Source organism: Athene noctua, chromosome 1 (genome assembly GCF_965140245.1).
Source record: "Athene noctua chromosome 1, bAthNoc1.hap1.1, whole genome shotgun sequence".
NCBI lineage: Eukaryota > Metazoa > Chordata > Aves > Strigiformes > Strigidae > Athene > Athene noctua.
In genome coordinates, this window is record NC_134037.1 from 127,973,422 (window position 1) to 127,995,891 (window position 22,470).

Below are 22,470 nucleotides of genomic sequence, written 5' to 3' on the forward strand. Positions count from 1 at the left end.
CCCAGCTGCCTATGCAAAGTTGATCAGATAAAAGGTTTGGTCGTCTCCAAACAAAGATGGAAACAAGAACTCTATTCAGGGTGATTTTTATTTCAGATTGAGAAGCTACACAAAGAGAGAACAAATATACATTTCCATGATAGAAGGGAAAAAGAGAGCATCCTACTGAGTCACCCTCTTAATACAACAAACCATCTCAACCTGAGCCACAGGACTGTTTTCTCCCCCGGCAGGCAGGGAGAGTTTTTACGCCAAAGGGTGCACTACACAATAAACATCTGCAATATCTACCACAGGGTCACACGCCCCCAGACACAGCAATATGGTCTTTTTTTGCATATGTGCACGTACATCTGTTCTTGGTAGATAATAAAAAGGCTGATACAGAGTCACATGGATCAGACCCATAGCTTTAAAAGAGGAACCATTACAGATGTTCACAAGGATCGACACACCCACATGGCACAAGTACTTACTCAACGGAGTGGTTACTCTAAGCACTAGGTTTTATCTGAAGGCAGATACCTTTGTATCAGTGATACTGGATTGTACTGGAGCAGATGGCAGTGAATTTCAGAGTTCATCTGTCTGTCATTTTATTAAATTGAATGGCTTAACATACAAAAATACAAGAATCCTCCCTCCTAATTAGAGCAATCTGTGTTCACGTAGAAATAAAAGCACACACACGCATACACACATCAGAGACAGGACTGCTGACAGAGAGCTTACAGGATAAAGAAAGAAACTCACTTTCCCTGTCCCACACCAGGACATCACGTTTTCCCTCCTGTCTCCAGGGATATTGGAGTCTCTTACCTTTGGTGCATAGTTATATTTGAAAGCCAAACAGCAACTTGGAATTTTCCTGAAGGGAACCAGGACAAGGCACCTTTAAGGATAATAAGGCAGATTGCATACCTCTGCTGGAGAATGAGACTCCTCATGTCTTAGGTGTGGTCCTGCTGTCCCTGAATCTAGAGGCATTAATTAAAATCTAATCAAAATCTTCACCCTCACAAAGCGTGAGTGAGTCAAGTCTCAGATTGCTATAACCAAGAAGCAATTTGGAAAAAGAGGGTCACCTCCCATTAGCAGAGGTACGCTCAGCTAGCTGTAGTGCTACACATGGTCTCCATCTCATACAGCACGTGCTTTGTGGATGACCTTACCAAAGTGTAGCCAGGATAGTAACAAAGAAAGTCTAAATAACACTATATTCTTAAAAGATTGGAATATTCGGGGATGGCAAACACATTACCTCCACACTGGTCTTCAGGGAAGTAATGTCACAGAGCATCTACTGTGGGGCAGAGCAGGAAGGCAGCCGGGCTGGGCTAGCTTGGTCAAAATTACTTGTCTTACTTATCAAGTGTAAAAAGTCATTATTAAGGTATTGCCTTAATGAAGTAGGGTGTTCTTCAGCCCAGCCCTTCCTCCAAAGTTGAAGCTACATTTTTGTCCCCTCGCAACAGGATGTGAGACAGTATATGTCCTCACATGGGACTACAAATATCTTCAAATGTCATCTATATACTATAGGAACCTGGTCCTGCTGGGGTCTGGGCAGACTCCAAGGACCACAGAAGACACTGCAAGAAGGGTACAGAGAAGGAAAACCGATCAAAAAATTAGGAAGCTTTACTTCTGCATCAACGCTGACCATCTAGAAAACACATTTTTCTTGTGGAAGGCACCATGACATAAGAATACTGTGAGCATGTAAAATGCCTTTAATTACAGCCAACAAGTTTTAGAAATGTTCTTTTACTACTGCTTTACTGAACATGATCATCTTAAGAGGACCAGACCAAACCCCTATGCTGCTCAGGAGGTATCACCTCCATCAGAAGTCCACAGGCAACTGAAAGCTCAGGAAATTACATTAATTCACACCAGCGAAGGCCCTGGCCCATCCATTTTGTAGCATTCCTTCTGGTTCTTAAAAAAGCTACAATCCAAACCAGTTAATATTTTGAGTATTTTTTTATGGTTAAGCACAATTCTTTCTGTGGGAATGTAATCCAGGGGGATTCAGGCAAGTGTAAACAGTTTCCTTCAGAGAAGATTTCCCTTGAGAAGGTCTTTCTGCAACGTGTAACTGCAATTAACTTAAGTTGCACTGACATGCCATGTGCAGTTTAGCTTCAGATACTAAATACATGCTTGCAAAAGAAGGGTATTTATTTTCTCAGTGTTGTTATCAGAAGGAGCAAGCCAAAGCTATCCTAAGGAACATCTAACACCAAATTTCTTGGTCTCTGTGGCTTAAAACCACACCATTAACTTTGCATTACAATAGGGTTGGCTCAAATTTCATTGCCTCAAGTTGGTTCCTGTCAGTAGGCCTGCTTGCCTAGCAAACAGCATCTGTGGCCTTAGGAAAGACAAGTATAAATGTTTCTTGAGCAGGACTTCAAGTAAGAGCAGTTGGTGTGCTGGAATGTCCACAGTCCTCACTTCTTGCTGGCACCAAGATCAGTGGTTAAAATCCAAATGAGATTTCATAGCTGTTGAGGGTATCTGCTGACACCGAAATAGAATTTGATAAGTAACTTACCATGAACTCCTGAATGAGAGATTTTTCTTTTTCCTTTTCTATTAAAAAGTCCATCCTAGAAGGAAGATAACTCTTCTGTGTCTACACTTCTCCCCTTCCATCCCTCCAAAAGAGAAGTGATCATCCTGCACTAACAGGCTATTTCTACTATCAATACTCAAATATATTTATAAACCCCCAGATGTTTTTTAGGGAGGTGATAAATGTTAGCTAGCAATGAACTCTGCTTCAGGATTCAAGATCTGCTTGTAGCCTGCTTGAGAACTCTTCACATGACTTAAGAAAGCACTCTTTCACCTTTTTCCACATGCATTCACTTCTGCAGCTGTGAAACGGTGCCTGCTGGTCACAAATGTCTGTAAAGACCCCATGCAGAGAATGAATACCGTGTTAACATTAACTTCCTAAGCCAGGGCTCAGATGTGAAGACAGAGAGCTATGGGAGCCAAATAAAGCTCTTGATCACTTCTCATCACACTGAAAATATTCAGTGGCAACTGTCTCAACGTGTTGCCCAACGTCTGGAAAAAGTTTCAAATCATTTGTCATGCCCTCTTCCCTCCTCCCTGAAACTGAAGCAGCAAGTGAACATGGCTTTCATCAAAATGCTCGCACAGATAACAAGGTCTTCTTTGTCCTTGGAGAATAATGGCTACCATGCATTTATCTGAGGAACATTTGTCCTAGCTATCCTGCAAGGAGGAATGTGGGTCAATCTCTGATCCAGAACTGTACTGTTATTTCTCTGTGGTCGTGGCTAGCAGCCAGAAGCAGCTTATCAGAGCTCCATGCTGGCACGGTGCACGCTGCACTGTTGCTCAGTGACGATGTGCTTCAGAAACATCAGCACTCGGCAGCGCCTCTCCCTGCAAATCCTGGCCAGTCAGCAGGCAGAGATTTGCATCATCTCGACTGCATGCCACACAAATGCCTACAGTCTTTCTGATGCTATCTGTACCAAAACACCAAGAAAAAGATGCTTCCTTCAGGTCTTAGCCTCTTTATATCCACTTGCTTAGCCTGTCTTCTGTGACGCTCCCCCTGCAACCCTCCCACTCTTCCTTTATCTCCACCTTTCTCACCCATACTGCCAACAAGACAACTTGTTCTCTTAGTTGAAAAGCTCTTTCTTCCATTGAAACTAGACAGAAACTAAGCTGTCAAGACTCCTAATTTAGATGTTGACTCCACAGTGAGATCTGTTCATTCACCTGAACCTAAGCTTTCATGGCATGCCAGGTGGATGGAGATGGAAGGAGACAGATATGACAGGACACTGTGCTTCCCCGTGATTACATCACATCCATTTTTTGAAGTGCAACTCACACCGACACCAGCTCCGCTGCTTCCCCTGAATTAGCCCAGCAAATGCAGACACTGGATCTCCTTTCCATCACACAGCTCTTCATACTCTAGCACAATGCAACTCTGACTTCATGATGCATACTTCATTTGATTCCTTTCAGATTTTTGAAAAATTTATTCTTATTTAATATTTAGTGCTCTGTGTCCTCAGACTGCTTTCCACACACTGCAACTCACTATCCTCCACACTACTGCCTATGAGAGACAGGTAAGTATCTGTAGACTTAATTTACAGAAAAGGAAGCACAGGCAGAGGATTTATGTGACCTGCCTAATTCTGTGCTGTTCATCAGTCACAGGATCAGTCACTACAGGCAGGTCTGTGAGTGATTATGAACTGCCATGACCCAGTTAAAATCAATGAAGATGTGACATTTTTCCTTCAGCAAGAGTTTGTCTTTTAGACTTTTGACTTCCTGTCTGAGGCCCATTGCTCACTGCCTATTGAGGGTCAGGATTAAAAATGGTGATTTCCAACAGGACGATGCTTTCCAGTGGCTGCAGAAATGTGCTTGGCTAGATTCAACCCAGACTGTTGACCTGCACATTTTTGCAAGAAGAGGTGGTGGTTTTGTACCTTTTGCAACCTCTTGAGGACATAACTGACAACATATGGCAGGGTGGTCAGTCAAAAAGATACCAAGGCCTTTGATTTGACTGAAAGAGGAACAGCTGAAATGCCTCAGTTTCCATTATTCCTGCTGTAAAATATGGAGGAAACGCAGGAGAATGAGTCTAAGAATGGTGACACTGGCTCACGTCCATCTCTGGCACTGGCCACAGCAAATGTCCAGGGAAGTGTATAGGAACAGAGCAAGCAGAGATGAAACCTTCCTGCCCTTCACACTGTCCTCCCAACCTTTCGCCACTTCCAGCTCAGGACATTGTCTCTTCAGGCAGCAACAGGGCTGCCCAGAAAAGACAAAACAGAGGTTGTTTCACCAACCAATTTGGTACTTTGGCTGGCTCCACACTTCTGTTATGTCCAAAGGACACAGTCCTGTTTGTCACATCCCTGCAGGGGAAGCCCCAGATTTGGTCCTAGTCTGTTCTCAACTCAAAAGCCATCCTGATTGCAAAAGACATCCCCAGAAGGGTTTAAAGATTACCAAATCTTGTAGTGCAATTACCAACAAACCAGCCAACACTCAGCGAAAGCTCAGTTCCTGGGAATAGTGGGTCTTTACTGGAAATAACCTAATAGCAGCCAAGTGCAGCACCCCCCATTGCTCACGACAGCTTTTCAGGCATCCACAGCCACATCTCACAGCACAGAACAAGCACCTTTCTCAGGATGAGAGATAGATACAGCTCCGCACTCTCAGAGCAATTCTATAACTTCCTAAGTCTCACAAACCTCTGGTGAGTTAAGAAGCAAAGCAGAATGCAAACTACTTTCCCAAGGACCAGCTGGAACCCTCAAAACTTTGTTCACTCTCCCATTTATACCTGAGCCACTGATACATAAAAACAGCATGGGGGATTCCAGAAAATGGGATGAGATCAGGCAGTGATGGATAAAGCATGGAGTGGAAAGTCAGTCCTGGAGAAGAAGAAATAAAAGATGGTCCAAAACAGTCAAAGAAACTTCACTGAAAAGAGAAGGTAAAAGTTGAAGAATAAATAGCATCAGAGACAAAATGGGACTGCATATGCCAAAGGCTTGCAGACTCTTCCATATTTCCGTATCTTTCTCCCAAAAAGCAAACGCTGTACCAGAGGGTAGGACACGAGCTGTTTGTAGCCTGCGTTCCCAAGGAGAGAATTTGTACCTTCCAAAAAAAAAAAAAAAAACAAGACTAAAACCAAAAAGAAAAACGGTGTTTTCGAGATGGAATTTATTTCCTCTTGAAAGAAAAAGCAACTGACTAAAGGTTTCCAATTTACAATCATGTTGGGAGAACATAAACATAGGTCCAGTCAAGAGATATTGGAGTTAAGTACCACACCAGCACCAGATTTATGGAGAGCCTGGGTGAGAGCAGAGCAGGTACTACTGGCTGCATCTGCACTGCTGCTGAGCACCTTCTCAGCTTGTAGCCTCTTGGAGTGAGGCTGCACGGGGACGTGAAATAGGGAGCTCCCAGTGTATAACACACTGCACTGCAGATCAAGGACAGCATCTAAACTGCACATTCTTCAACAGCCCTTTCATTTTTCTCCCAGTGGCCTTACCTGAAGACTTTGACCACTTGAAACAAACAGCAAGTCTTCTATCTCATCAGGCTTTCAATCAGTATTCATGTTGTTACAAGGGCAGTTGTTGGAACGTGTCAAATTTTTTACAGTCAGAGTATAATATTGGACCTTTTACATTTGTACCTTAAGAAAAAAAAATCTGAAGCCAGGTGGAGAGCCCTAGAAGATGCGGCATGGCCATCACAGGGAATGGGAACATCACAGGAAAACAAGAAATGTAATTTCTAACACAGATGATACAGAAAAGACCAAGAAGATGTTCTGACAAGCAGTAGTTACCCAGTGTTCCTGCTTCCATGGTAAACTCTGGGATTCCTCTTGCTGTGCACAAAAAACAAAAGAACTGGCACCTTTGTAAATCTAAAGTAGGGCTTCTGTTAAGATTACAGATTACTGGCAGGTTAAGACCCACATACTCATAGTACATATAAACCCTATGGCACCTGTTTCCAGGAGGAGTGTTACATTTCCTTGGTTCAATTCCTGCCATGAGAATGATTTGACCTCCTTAAATCTGACTGCTCTAACAAGCTTTACATGGAACTAGACATTCAAATGGATACAAAACGTGGCAATCCACTAGTGGGCACTGGGAGAGGCATTCTTCAGTAAAGACTTTGAGCTTCTACATTGCTCCTGGAAAATACTAAGATGACTCTGAGGTATTGGCTTTAATTTACCATTTCATGGGACCTACTGTCAGAAGGAATATGCCACAGCCACACACTGATACAAGGATGAGGCACAATCAAGCTGCAGCAACAGAGGGAAGATCAATACAGCAATGACAAGGTGCTGCCTGTGAGGAAGCCCAGACTTTGGACTTGCCCAGATGAGTACTTTTAAATGTGGGCAACAGCTTTGGGTGAAAAAAATAAAAATTGAGAAATGTTCTAGTCTGAAATGTGTCATGAAGAGGGAGAGTATCAGAGGAGCTAAATGTCTGATGGGGGATAAAATGCAACTACAGAAACAAGCCCATAGGGAACAGTCGTGATATTCAGCTTCTTTGAAACAATCATATACTGTTTTAAAATCAAAGTGTTTGGGGTTTTGGTGCATTCAGAATTTTCAAAGAAACACTTAAGACTTTTTTTAAAAAAAAAAGTTTTGTTGAGAACCATTTTTTCAAACCTCCAACATTTTTCAAAAAACCTAGTATTTGTTGACTTTCATTGTCAGCTACAAAGTGAGCTTTTGGTTTCCTGAGTTGAAAGGAGTTGGGATTATTCTAATGGGAGGAAATGCAAAGTTTCTGTGGGTCTTGATCTGCTAAAAATAAAATAATAAATACTGGGCAACGGATGTCCCCAGAGAATTGTGTTTGTCTCCTTCCATTTTGAAGATGAGCCAAGGAATGACCAAATTTTGTGGACATGGTTATAAATAAACTGGTTAAAAAGAAACTTCACCTGCAGTTTCTCAGGGGGCTGACTAATCCTTTCCTACTTTGATTGTTTGCATAGCCCTGCTGCACATGATTAAACAGCCAGTGATGACGCACTCACTGTGTTTTCCCTCAGAGGTAGCCACATCTCATTCTGAGCGTCTTTTTGTAAAATTCATGTGTCCCTTTACCAGGATGGATGCTTTGCAAATGAAGGTTGCTGCTGCTGCTATGAAACGGGAGCTGCCTCTTCCTAGTGCCATGAACATAAACATCAGCAACTGGATGTCTTTCCAAGATAGCTTCCTCTGAAGCAAGAGAGGAGAAAGAAAAAGGGAGACTTAGCATTACTTTATATCAAAGCTAAGTGTAAATATATATTGCTGAATTAACAGTGTGGAGAGACTGACCATATGCAATCATCTTGCTAAAGTAGCCAAGGGAAAGCGTCACAAGTCCAGGCAAATCTTGGCATATGCACAGCCATAATTTTGTAATTATTTGCTGTCCAAAAAGCCCAGCTAAATCAACAGGATCTTTGCAATGAGTTTGCCGGACTTTGTTCAGGTTTGGTGTGTAAATCCAGGAAGTATGTTGTAAAGGGAAAAAAGGTGGAGTCAGAATCCAGAAGCATTTGGCTCAGCCTCAAGCAAAGTTTACCATCTGCCACTAAGCAGTACCCTGGCCCAGCACCACCCAGAGTTACTAAATGTAAGCTGCTGCCTGAAGGACATTTACATCAGGACCAAACTCCTAGCAGAAACAGGTATGCAGCTGTCCCAACATACAGAAATCACTGAACTACACAGGGTTTATAAACTCACTTTCCTTTTCAAGCCAACACTCAGACTTGCCTGTTGGCAGTTCCCACATGATGTGTGTTCAGATTTTCTCCTTCCCTGTTCAATTTTGCTGGAAGAGGGATATGACTTAACTTGTTTGGACTGACCCACTAAATAAACATGAGCAGGACATGGCGTGCTAGCAAAGGAGCATGCATGTTTTCATGAAGCAAACTGACTTCTTGATTTCTTGATATTGTCACAGGCAAGCCTCCTTCAGACATATTTATGCTGGAACAGACTATACATTTTTTTCAGCCCCAGAGGGATTACTTTAACAAAATTTCCTCTGGATTTTTTTCCTTAACAACTTGGTTAGAGGAAAGGAGAAAACCGGTCCTTGATCTGCACAAAGATCTCCTATGTTTGGTCCCAAAGTTTGGGAGTTACTCACCAAAAGGCAGGAAAGCCGCTACGAGCTGCATTGCAGTGTGGGAATGGAGCAAAGGTTGGATCCCTATAAGCTATTAATTCAGATATGAAACAAAATTTAAAAAAAAAAAAAAAAAGCTAGTTTTCAGGTTATATTTGACCTTTTTAAGGGATCAGAGAACAGGAGAGAAAGGGGAATGGGAGAAAAATGTTGCTTCGTATCCTGTCTGTAATGGTCAGTAAGTGTTTCCAGGGCAGACACTAAATTTAAGCAACATTTTCACCCACTCTGGAGTTTCTAGACTGCATTTCCATTCGAACAGCAGCACAATAAGCTTACTAATTTTTCCCTACAATAAGCACATACTGGGTTTGTCTGCTTTTCCACCTCCAACCCATACGAGCCTTTACTAACAGAAGTATTGTTAAACCAGAAGTCTCAATGGCATTGTTTTCACATACATGTATATGTGTGTGCCCAGGCAACACACATACACATGTATACATACGAGTTATCAAAATACTATTATAAAGCGAGTGTTCTTTCTCAACACCCCTTCTCTGCCCACCCCACCTCCCTCCCCTTCCCCAGGCCAGCGTATTTCAAAACAGACCGGAACTGAAAACTTTCAAGAGCCATCCAGCCCTTGCTAGCACTGCAAATGTCTACGTGCGTTAACAAGTCCCCGGTCCACCTCTAGGACATGTGTTGACGAATGGCCTCTAGTTCACAATACTGATTCCTTGGATTCAGGGTCTGCTGTACTGGTTGTGTTGGAGACTTGGGTTTTGTGGGTCACCAAAGGCGATGTTTCCTCTTCAGACTTGCTATTAGCAACTGCTTCTACGTTGACTTCCTTTAGCTCCTGCTCTTTGTCTTTCTTTTCCTTTTCATTCAGGTAATTGAGGATGCCCGCTCCTAAGGCATCCCCTTCCACATTCACAACTGTGGTGGTTCGGTCCCTGGTTAAGATCAGAAACAAAAAACAAAGCAGCAGGCTTTTTTAGCTTAACAGAGTTACAACACAATAAGGGGAGCTGATTCACCCCTGCTGATCCACTAACATCAGTGGAGCTAGACAAGGAAGATGTTGTTACCATAGGTATTTTTCACAGAAGTATCATCACCATTTCAGAGCTAAAAATGTGCACTGGAGCTGGTTTAAGGTCGGCACAACTGTTACTATCAACTGGTTCTGGTGGGTTGCAGCAATTGTACTACTATTTCTCAGGCCTCTTTCTTTTCCCAGCCCACCTCCTTCCTCTTCACCTTCCCCAGGCCAATGTTTTTCAAATGAGTTCAGAGCAGGATCTTAATTTGGGCTTATCCAGAAGGTGACTCAGAGCACTTCAGCTCTCTTTTTTAACTACAGAAACTCATACCTTGACTTAACACTTACTTAGGGAATCCTTCCAAAAGCAGGAAGAATGACTGTGTTCCCTGGTTTTCTTGCTAGCAGCACCTATCCTAATCTTTGGTCCTACAACATAAAACTGTCACAGGGTCTAATGGAAGAGGTTTATGGGTCATAAAAAACAACTCCTACATGTGACTTCTGAGACTTCTGTTAAGTCATTCTGCAGCCTAACTCCAACATGTTCTCAACTTGTAACTGTGGTCCTCTCTGGTAATTAAATGGCATTCAAATTAAACTTTAAAATAAAAATTTTAAATTAAAATTTAAACTGCAACAGAGGAGGTTTAGACTGGCATTAGGAAAAAAATTTTCACAGAAAGAGCGGTCAGACAGTGGAATAGGCTGCCCAGAGAGGTGGTGGAGTCACCATCCCTGGATGTGTTTAAGGATCATTTAGATGAGATGTTGGGAGACATGGTGTAGGGGAGAACTTTGTAGAACAGGACTGATAGTTGGACTCGATGATCCCAAGGGTCTTTTCCAACCTGAATGATTCTGTGATTCTGTGAAAACAGGACACAGGACTCTTCCCTCCCTCCTTCCCCCCTTTGTTATCACAAGGCTGAGTTCCTTGACTACAACAACAGTGTTGACCACAGAGGGATGCTACATATTTTGAAATGAAGGCAACCAGCACGACACAGGCTGAAAGGAAGCCTGCCCAGAGTGAAAGGAAAGGCAAGCTTTTCCCTCTTGCCTCCAAGCATTTGCAAGTACAGTTTGTGGAACACATAGCTACTACTTTAATCCCTCAGGAAGACTGGATACAAAGGGCTAGCTACTGCTTTGCCTGTCTCTCCTGTCCTTTGGAGGTGGCTGATCCCCAAGAGTGACAGCAAGAAAGAGTTCGATGGCCCTAATGAAGCTGTAGGAATATGATTATGCTCCACAGACATGTGTGGTGTGGGAAGGGAAGGAGCTGCTGCCTTCCCCAGCCTCTGGAATTCAGTGTCCTCAGGCATCCTAATTTCCACATCTGCTGTAGAAGTACACCATCTATACAGAGAGGCTGGTGTTTCCAAAAAAGCAATGCAGAGGGATTATGTACAGTCTACATCAGGAACTGCCCAGAAACCCACCAACCGGGAAAAAACCCCAATAGGATCAGGTCGATTGACCTGTACTGACCAGTTATTTCAACCCTCTATACAACTTCAACCAGATGGCTTGAAAGCAGATTACACTTTTAAATTATCAGATCATGCTTACTTCACTAGCATTTAAACTCTAACCGTGCTGTAATTCATGAGTGCTCAGAGAAGTCCTTCCAGTTTGATTTTTTAGTATTTGAAGAACAGCAGCCAGCCAGGCTTGTTTCAAGAAAAGTGGAGAAACCCTTTTCCACAGGGCTTATCTAAGCTATAAGAAATCACCAGCATGTGGCATATACAGTTATGCACTTGTAGCTGGGTCCCCAATACTTAAAGCAAAACAAACTTTTTAGGCTTTCCTTAATCTAGGTGGTACAGAAGGTAAATTTAGGCCTTAGCAAGGACACTACTATGCTAAGTGGTGAGACAAGCTCCTCCAAACAGAGCTGGGCAAGGAGATAATCTCTTCAAAAGAGAAGCTGAGCAAAGGTCTGACCTCTTATCTCTTTCCCAGAAAATGGAAATGAAAGGTGGTAATACTATGTACTAAACTTGTGATTCCCAGCAGCATGTTCCTCTAGCTGTGACACTACCCAGACTGTGATGAGTGCCACAAATCCTCTCTGTCCCTGCCCTGCCAATGGACGGCACCTCTCCGTGACGCTTGTGTTGGTGCTTTGACCAGTCTCGAACCATAAAAATAGTTCAAACAATAGCTGACAACAGCTTCTGATGGAGACTGCTTCCCACATGTGACCAAGAAAGCTTTCCACCACTATTGAGACTCAATTTCTTTTTTCCCCCTTCCCTCCTAGTGTCCAACTAATTCCCAGCAATATCAACACCTTCTGAACAAACTTTTAACATAAATCCCTCTAAAGGGAATTGAAACTAGGAAGAAATATGTTTCAATAAAGGCTGAGTAAAAATGCTGAAGAGGGATTTTAGCATACTAACTGCTTTAATTGAGAAGACCTTTTCTATTATTGATCAAGAGTTACCTATCTTGTAGAGTTTTATTGTATACCATGCTACTTTGACTACCCTGCCCCATGATTCCATCTGAACATGCTACATACCATGCAACAGCAGGTACACAGGCCTAAAGTACTTACACAATCCAGTCCACTGCTAATATCAAGGAGAGATCGTTGGTCGGAAGTCCAATGGCCTCCAGGATGATAGCGATGGTGAGGACTCCTCCAGCTGGGACCCCGGCTGCACCCACGCTGGATGCGGTAGCTGTCACGCTGCAAATCAATTTGCGTACCCAGTTAGCAGGAGCTCTGCAGCGCTCCTCTTCTACGCTGACGTCACACCTTTCCCCACTATGGTAAACAAACTCTACAGCATGGGACACACAGATCATATGCTTCCCAGGCAAACACTTTCCAGCCTGCTGATGCAGAGTAATAGGTACAGAGCACAGCTGCTCAGCAGGCATCCACAGCAGCTACCAAGGCAATGGCTCTCTGTTTAACACCACGATTGCCTTTTCAAAAATAAAAACAACCATCACACCTATATCCTGCTGCCTTACTCATCTATCCATTTCCAAGTCATGTATCAGTTCAAATATTCTGAGTACATTACATCTTCTGGCCCCAACTGTATAAGGGTAATAAACCTTTGCCATGAAAGGTACTATCCCTTCTCTGTGTCTCATTTGCATTCAAACACAGACCCTAAATCAGGAGATGGAAAACTGTGGTGCATGTGCTACAGACATGGACCACACACCTTTTTGTGTGCACATGTCTACAACTGAGTTTTCCTTGGGCTATCACTCATGATACTCAGGCCTGTGTTAACACCTGATTCACTAAGAGTACCTGAAAGGCTAATTTGGCCATCCACAAAGAAAATAATGCTCCATCCCTGCCTTAAATAGACAAATGATGTAGTGGAAAATGCAGTAAGGAATAAAACCTGGTGAGGGATGGTAAAAAAATCCCAGGAACCGGCCCTAGGAGTCATCTGGTGGATACAGCTATGGCTTCTCAGCACAGTGAGGTGCTAGAGATCCTTGTAGGATACTCACTTAAGGGATTTTGAGGAGGGAAATGGAGAGAATGACCCTTCATGGGATATGGGACGTGGGAGGACATTCCAGGCATGGAGGAGAGAGAGAGTCCTAGAGAAGGAGACAGGACTGAGGTAGTGGAGGGGAATGAGAAGCCAGTGATGAAATGGTAGGAAGGGCAGAGGTAAGCAGAAGCAGAGTATTTAGTATGAAATTGATATGTAAGGAACTAAGAAGCTGGTAGGAAGATTTTCTAAGACATCAAGAGGTGGAATCAGGGGTAGCTTTCTGGGCAGAGCAGCATGCCTCAATTACTCAGCTTAATGGCAAGTGGAGGGTGGAGGAGTGAGATGCTTAAGTAGGGAAAGGAATTTCATGTGGGAAACAGCTTTAAACAGCTCAAAGTCTGTTCCAAAATTCAATTACCCCTCCCAGGTTCCATCTTTCATTAAATCGAGATTCTGGCAAATCTTATAAAGCTTTAAAGACTCCATCATTTAATCACCCTATAATTATGTTTCATAGCAGTTTGCAAGCTTTAGGTCAGAGATGTGGAATGCAAACTGCTAGCTATTAACAGAGAGACCACAGGCTTGAATGTGTCTGGGGGCCAGAAGGATGTGGTTGTAATAGCAAGTAACTTACAGAATTGTGAAAATTTGCCCAGGGTTGAGGTCAACATTGTTCAGCTGAGCAATAAACACAGCTGCCATGCACTGAAAAATAGCAGCTCCATCCATGTTTACAGTCGCCCCGATAGGAAGGATAAACCTGCTGATCCTCTTGTCGACTCCATTGTTCTCCTCAATACACTTGATCATCGATGGGAGAGTGGCTGAGCTAGAAACAGAATAGGGGAAAAATCAAACACAAAGCATCAGGGTGCACTGAATGGAAAGTCACTCTCTCATGGCTTTCATGTTTCTAACATGCTGCAGACAGGACTGTCAAGACAACAGTGCCATTTTATAGTCCCTCTCTGTCGTAACAGCAATGAAAGACCCTCCTTGTTGGTCTTGAGCAGCGGTATTTAATAATCTGCTTCCATCCAGAAATAGTTGATAAGGACTCTCATCTCCCAGAAGCAAGAACTTATGACTTAACACAGTATGCAGCCTAACAGGGCTGTGGAATGACCAGATCACAAAAATACACCAATAGATGCCAATACAGACACAACAGATGCAACAGCAATCTCTTATTAATGTTGTACTAGTACCTTCTCACATGAACAGACAAATTAAAAAAAAATTAAAATCACCATTGGATTTATTTATTTTATTATAGATTACATGGTTTTATTCATAAACCCTCTCCTACTTCATGTACTTCAGCTCCTGTGACAGATATGCATCTACTTTTGGAGATGACCTGAAATAATTTCATACAGTTACGATATTTGATCAGGTGTCTGACCCTTGAGAAAAGTGTGAATTACATGCTTGACAGTTTGGCTATGACAAATGTAAGCTGATCAAGCTAGATCTTTGAAATCAATAACGTTAAGTCCCTTTACACTAGCTAATAAGTCTGCTTTGCTCCTGCAGAACTAGTCTAAACTTGTTCCAGATCCTTCTGAACTTGGAGAACTAAACTTCTCAGGACAAAGTCCCTCACTATTGACCATCATTTTACTTAAAATTGAAAGGACAGCTGGCAGGATCTTTTTAAGGTAAATACTTTCACATTTTCTCAAAAAAATTTCCAACTTGGCATCATGCTACAGTCCAAATATTTTGAGGAACTGCTAATTAGCTGCTGAATACAGTATGTGCTGCATGGCAGGCTGCTGACAGCAGTGAGACTCTCTGTGCTCAGAAGTCTCTTTTTGCAATCTCAGGAACAATATTCACACCTAAAACTCAACACAATTTGGTGTTGGGGTATAACCAGCCTACAGCAACAAATATAACCAGGCTATAATCCCAAAAGAAGCACAGAAACCCACCTGGAGCAAGTGGCAAAAGCAGTGGCAAGTGGTGTGATAAGTCCTAAGAGAAAACGATATGGATTTTGACGTGTGGATGCAAAATAAATAAGCGGCAGAATGATTCCTCCATGGATGAAGTGGCCCAGAATAGAGGCGAAGATGTATTTTCCCAGGCTAGTCACCAGAAGCACAATATCTTCCATTTCCACAATCTTGCTCCCAACAAGGAACATAATGCCAATAGGTACATACCTGTGTAAAGAGATGTTGCCTGTCATTAAGTACAAACAAAAAAGCCTTGACAAATATGCCATTTTTTGTTCTGGACATAACATTCTTCTAAAGAATATGCTGTTCCTACTGAAGGATAGTGCCTTATTCACCACACACTCATGTTAAGCAAATCTGGAAGGCCTCTCTAACACTCTTGCTTGGTGGCAGGCAAGCAGTGAAACTGAAAAAGCTCTGTTCACCTAGGCCCTCAAAGAGGCAGCTAGGAGAGTGCCGAAGAAAAGCCAAGAGGGAAGCAGAAATGCTGGCAGAAACTATCAGAACAAGACACCAGTGTGGAGTTTTAGTCCATCAGAGAGGAAGGCAGGCAAAGACCTAAAGCTGAAGTCACTGCTGAAGGATGACAGATGGTAGGAAAGAAAAAGGAGCAGTATCATGTCACTGGAGCAGAGGAAGGGGTGGAAGAGCAGGATCTCACACATGTGGTGACTACCAGCAGAAGTATGAAGTTGGATCATTAAAATGGTAGACATACTGAGTGCCAACATATTCAGTGTAGGAAAGAAAAACTTATGCCCATACCAGAAAGCTCAGCAAGGCCGCTGATGCATGTGCCAAAGATAGCAATTAACACTGCTATTTGTCTGTGAAAGACTAAGTTAAACGATCAGGCTTCCAGAGCTTCCCTCAACCAACAGCCACGTACACGTACATTCCCATGCCTCCTATCTAGAAACATGCCACGTCTTAGGATGTCAGCATTTGTTTGAGGTTTCCTTTGTCAGGAACACTTTGAGCTGCTCCAAGGGAAGGGCCACCTGCGGGCCACAGCCACACCTCTTGTCCCAGTAGTGCAGCTGGCAACAGCCCTTAAAAGACAGAATTGCCCTTGCACCTACAGCACAACAGCTACTAAATGAACTGCAGGAATCACTTCAGGTGCAGGGTCAGTTCCTCCAAATGTCTACTTGGGATGTCTGTGTCTGAGTACCTCTGCTGATGCTGTACATGCTCCATCTATTTCTGCTTCTAAGACTCTGAAATACTAAAGGATCACCCAGCTTTCCAAAACCCTGCCCCAGGCACAACATGTAGCTACAAAAGATCTGCCTGTACATCTCAGGAATAAAGAAGGTTTTTTCTCCCACTCTCCCCTCTAATCCAATGCCCACGTTCAGAGAAGCTGATCAGTGGAGTCAGGACAAACTTCAGAAGGTTTGGTTAAGCATGCAAAAGTTTGGAAAGGTGAGCAAGCCTTAAGGTTGCCCAGATCACTCACTTCTTCGTAGCCTGCCTCTCTCTTAGTGGTTCTGCAGCTCTGTTCTGTGCAGAGAGCACCTCCTTATGCCCCAGATCAATGTGAGCATTGTCTCTCCATCCTCCTTTGGCCAGACCTCTAGGGGGGCCTGCTGAAACTTCCCCACATAGCCTCTGCCAATTCTGCAACATACTGCCTTTGAACTACGTTTCTGAGCACCCCGATTGGCCGCATCTAGCTGAGCCCCAGTGCTGCATAAGCTCTGCAAACATGAACACTGGATTCAGAAATGAGACTGCATCCCTCCCCTTGAAGAGGGAGGCTGAAGAGGAAGGAATTGAAAGTTGAGACCAAAGTGCTGCTAAACATGAGAGTAGTTGTTGAATGGGACTAGGTATGAGCTCAAGCTGCCTTTTTCCTTGATAGTATGATTTCACCCATTCAGAAGTATCCTTTGGGAAGTACATGCAGCTTGACAGATTCTGAATAAATACCAGGATGACACAAGAGCCTTAAGGAAGGAAAGAGAACAAGTAAGGGCTATGGTGCACTGCAGTGTTAAAAGTCAGCTGCGGTCCTGATAATCCACAAAGTAAAGGATTATATACCGACTGATTGGCTTGAAGTGTAAGCACTGTAATCAGCTGAATACAAGAACTGCCTCTTATCAGTATTCAGTGTCCAAGGAATTACACTCAAGAGTAGAAGACTTAAGCTGCTTTGAGACTGAATTTTTCAATCCCTTATGACAGCAACTAACACAGAGATCTGCCTGTGTAAAATCAGGGAGTTTCTTAAAACCCTTCTACTTTTTGAAGGGAGGAAAATAGTAGGAATGAAAAATGCAGAATGAAGGGAGAAAAAATACCTTTGCTAAGGTAAGCTTATAGCTTTTCCAACAGCCTTGGAAACGGAATGAGAAATGTCCCACTGTCAATTTGTTAGCTAGCTGTCCTTACAAATATTTTTATTTTTGCTTCTCTGAGGCCCAGATTCATCCTACCTGATAGAAAACCCAGCCAGGAAGCTGGTCCTGCACCAGCTTAGGTGGCCTGAACCGCTCTCTAGAGGTGCCTGCCTCCTCCAATGCTCTTTTTTCGCCTAGTGAGAAAGTTCAGTGTGCTCCAGGTCCCAACATACAGAATTTTTTTTGGTGCCCAAAGCTTTGTGAGATCAGTCAGAGCAAATATGTCTGGACTCCAGGGAAGCAAGTGAAATAATGGTTTTGCTCATTAATAGGCAGGACACAAAATAAACAATGAACCTTAGGAAATACCTACTCTCCTGGATGTGAAATGGAAAAGATAAGCATCTCTGGAGAAGCAAGTACAAACAAGAAAACAGTTGATCGCTTGATAGTAACATTAGTTACTGCTTCACACAAGGATATGAAAGAGATCTTAGAAGAGAAACAGAGATTTAAAGATCCACTGTGTAACTCAGGCTCTGCTAAGAACAATGACAAACCACTCAATAGCCAGCACTACTGTTTCAGCAGGATGGAAAGCATAGCCCTGGAGACTGTTCCTCCCTCTGTACAAAGGGATATAGGTTCTCTATCGCCCTTTGATGCAAGTGGACAGATGGGGCTCTGTATTCATGCACTCAGCAGGGTTTCTCTCAAAGCAATACCAGTGAGTGGGCTATCTTCAGATGTCCTTGGCTATCTTTCAGTTCAGCACAATTAAACTTTTGACCAACAGAAAAATCAAGGCTAAAAAAAACCCACACACATCAAGCTACAAGTATGATTTTAGTTACTCACTGCATTTGTACATGCACTCCAAGCACAAACATCCCTGGCCTTCACATGACCATATTCCTCACTTGCTCACATTCCCTTTATTAATTGAAGGCCAGTGCCTTGAGGTTCATGACAGCAGCTAGCCATGGGCTTATGCTGCTTTGAAATAGAAAGCTTCTTTTCCACTACTTAATCAAAAATTAATTAGAGGTCCTGAAGAACCCTCTGAGGTGTTCCAGACTGATACCTTAAGCTACATGTAACTGTCTAATAAAAAGGCACAAGCAGGAAGACCCCATCGTGTGACAACACACTTTTGCTGTGATAAGGGATCTGGTAGGAAAAAGCTGGAGAAATGGACAAACAGTGAGATTCCTGAACTGAGCGTAGTATTGTACCTGTAGTCACACACTTACCACATAATCCAGGAAACCAAGACCATAGTTGCCTCATTGAATGAATTAAAGAAGCGAATCAGATCTTCCCCTTCCTGGCCAAGCTTTTTCAGTGCCACTCCTAAAACCAGAGCAAACAGCACCAGTCCCAGGATATTCATCCCTTCAATCTCAGTACCAACAGGGATCTGTAGAGGCAAAAAAAGAAGGCTTGTTAGATGTGAGACCAGAACAAAACCCAACAAAAGGGTCATCTCATTTTGTGGCTGCCTGACTGATCTGAAATCAACAAGCAGAACCTCTTTTGGGAAAGAAGAACCTATTTTCTTGAAGGGAACCAAACCAGATCCGGACACAGTTCAGATACAAACCTCCTTAGTTATGAACTGGCATGGATTCACTGGAGAAGGGCCTGCCACTACCTCCCCTCATGCCCTTCAACATGATACGTGTGTTCTCAGTGACCTGAACAGCAAACCTCTCCATTTTACTCAGGACAAGCTCCACTGCAGATGCAAAGCAGCACAGACACGAATCACACATGTGCAGTTAAAAGACTGAAACTTTCATCCTTGTTTTGCCGTGAGGGAAGATAGGTGTGGGAGAGTCCACGGGTATAAATGGCAGATACTGGTGACATTGACTTCCTAGATCTGCTTATTCCACCAAGCATCATTTGCTGTCAGCACTATTATATTCTACATCCTAAACAAATCATACCTGCAAGAGGCTTGCAGCGGTCTGGCCCTAAATATGCTTTTATGGGAATCTGCTCTCAGAAACTGCCAGCTCCCTTGCTTTAGTACAATATTTATACCAAGGTAAAAACCACAAAAAATCAACCAATGATATGAAGCAGAAAGCAGGGAGGGGGGCAGAGAAAGGTAGCAAACCGTGGAAACCTACTCATTCATCTGTTCATGTCAGCTGTATGAGATACAGAGAGAACAGAAGAAATACCTGTTCCCCTTCTCAGAAACCATGTGGCTGTGTGGTAGAAGTAAGAGGATAAAAACAGGATACACCTATTGACAAAAACTAGTCTTCTCATAAGTCTCCTCTGCTGGTCCTTCATGGTTTGTTTCTCAAAAAGAGCTGAACCTTGTTTGGCGATGTAGTATCATATGAACTGAATGAGTGTTCTTGTGGCTACGTAAAAATATAATTGTTTTGACAAACTGGTTTTTTTTTTTCCCCCCAACTTGGCAGTACAAGCTTAACATGTGTAATATTTGTTTTATTTGGAAGGGCTTCTTAAACAGATTAGGTTTGTGTACAAGTTTTGGCCTTCTGGCTAGTATAAGCAGACACTAGCTCAACACTAGGAAAGAAAAATATATTCTGAGCTAAAAGCTTGAAATTAGTATTGACTAAAGAACTTGGGATACTGATCTGTTAAATCTGATAAAACCAGACTGCTTGAGATGATATTTTTACTGGAAGTATACTGCTGAACTGCACTGTTTCTTAGCAGCAGGTGGAAACAAAGTACTGCAGGGAAGGGGATAAAACACAAATTATAGACAAAAGCATGAAAGCTAAACTGCTGTTAACAAAAGTGTTTACAAACAGTGGAGGTCTGGCTTTTTTTATTTGCTAGGTACAAAATAATTACATATAGGATCTGCAATTTTTTTCACAGTAGCTGCTTGTTCAGGGCTAAATTGTCAGTATTTATCTGATTTCTAACCAAAAGAATCGAAAACATGCACAGTATATTAAGAATGGGGTGCAGTGCATCTCCAGAGATGTCTGAAGAAATGTGCTGTTTTCTCCACGCACGGTAACACTTTTCTCTCTGGATAGTTTTGTCTGTGTTGTTTGGTGTGCCTGAAAGCCCTAAACTCTTCTGTGGTTAGAAAAGTTAGACAAAAAAATTACACCCTCCCATTAACTGAATAAATTGTGTGTGTACATGGCATGCACACATTTTTCTATTTTCCATTTCTGTTGTTAAACATAGGGAGATAAAGTTTACAATAAGGCTGAAGGGAATCTAACAAAATTTCAGTGACAATTTATCAGTAACAATGTACAAATCGATGTATGAGTCTCAAATTCTACGACTAATTTATTAGCAGGAAGAAAGTAAATGGGTAAATGGGTAAAATAATGCTGCCATATCATGTCATCAAAACCAAAGCTCTGTCTGGGAAATGTCAACTTGGGTCAATATGTGAACATTTTTACACCAGAAAAGAAACACTTACTTCATTCACATGGAGTAAATGCAACACTTTTTCACTTTGACACAACTTTTCATCTTGTGGTTAGTTTTATTTTTCCAACTTGTTATATTATAACATCTTATATGGGGTTCATTTGATACAAGGCTAATATGAAAAGTTCAGCTTGGAACAAAATTTTTATATTATAAATTTTTATATTATATTATAACCAGCCCAAACTTTTTCCAAAGTAAAAATATCCTAAAAACATTGATCTTTTGTTTAGGTTCTCATTCAGAAAGAAATAAATATCAAACTTTGCTACGGAACAGAAATTCAGTGTTTCAAGCTGCTGAAAACGTCCAGCATCCTGACCTGGATGTAACTGGGAGGGAATTTCATTATACTACTTTATACCAATGTTTTGCAAAGCATCTCCATCCTTTAAACTCCTACCAGAGATTTGCTTCTCAACTCATTAAATGCAGTGGTGTGAGCCTGAAGCCCAGCAACCTTCTACTGTTTGGGCTTCTCGGAGGTCCAGCCTCAGGAGAGAGACCTAAGTGTACTGAACCTGTAAGAGGATTGCTCAGCTTCCCACCAGCTACGTAGGGCACACAGGGTCACAGAGCAGGACAGAGTTCAGGAGGCACACAGAATCAGGGCCCGAGCTCCTAATGATTAATTTGGAAGGACACTTCCCTGACTAGAGAATCCAAGGCTCTTCTAGGTCATTCAATCCCCACAAGCATCCACCTTCTTTGGAGCCATGGGTGCCAAAGGTTTGCCAGATTTTGTTCTTGGGAAGCTAGAGGAAGGCAAGAGATAGTAGCATCTCCAGTTAGCTACAGCCAAAACACAGGTGGTTTCTTACCTTTTGTCTTAACCTTCAAAGTGGCCTACTGTGCATAGATTGGTCAATTCTCCTTGAACTCCCCTAAACCTCTCCAGAATGACAATACATGGACTTTAGTCTTCTTTCACCCTCGGAGAGGTCTCTCTCTACACCTTGCTCCCGGTATTGTGATCACTGCTGTTGCTGTTCTCCAAGTGCTCACACTTACTAGTCCTTCAAGCCCAGGTCTTGTGATCTGGGGACCCCTGAATTCTTGGTGACTGGAGGTAGGACTCTGTGTACAGCCACCAAAAACGTCTTTGCCGTTTCCCTCTGTTCACTGCCATCCTGTCCATGCTTTCGTGTCCTGTTCTCCCTTTCTCCCTCGACCCAGTTTCTTTACAACACACAACATTCACCATTGCCTTCCATCTCCGCAGATGTAGGCAGAAGGTGCATCGTTTGCATGGAGTAGTAACTTACTGCAAAAAATCATTCCCCTCAAATCAAGGGGACAATGTGCAGCATTCAGGGAATTTCACCTCCTTGCAGCACAATATGCAAAGAGTCCAGCAATAAATCCTCAGTGGAAGATCCTCTCAATCCCAGTCTCTAAAACTGGCAGATGCTGAACAGCCTTTTTGTACTCTAA

General features: G+C 42.6%; 1 protein-coding gene across 2 annotated transcripts in view; it reads right to left on the reverse strand.

Moving 5' to 3' along the window:
• Positions 1-79: 79 nt before the first annotated feature.
• Positions 80-22,470, reverse strand: part of SLC1A4 (solute carrier family 1 member 4) — a 37,347-nt gene continuing 14,956 nt past the window's right edge. For both annotated transcript variants that reach the window (XM_074922979.1, XM_074923061.1), the window contains exons 4-8: positions 18,837-19,003; positions 15,206-15,439; positions 13,903-14,097; positions 12,350-12,484; positions 80-9,688 (exon numbers count right to left, since the gene is read on the reverse strand). In XM_074922979.1, the coding sequence (XP_074779080.1) occupies positions 9,454-9,688; positions 12,350-12,484; positions 13,903-14,097; positions 15,206-15,439; positions 18,837-19,003 (966 nt within the window). In that variant the 3' untranslated portion in view covers positions 80-9,453. The remainder of the gene's footprint in view (positions 9,689-12,349; positions 12,485-13,902; positions 14,098-15,205; positions 15,440-18,836; positions 19,004-22,470) is intronic.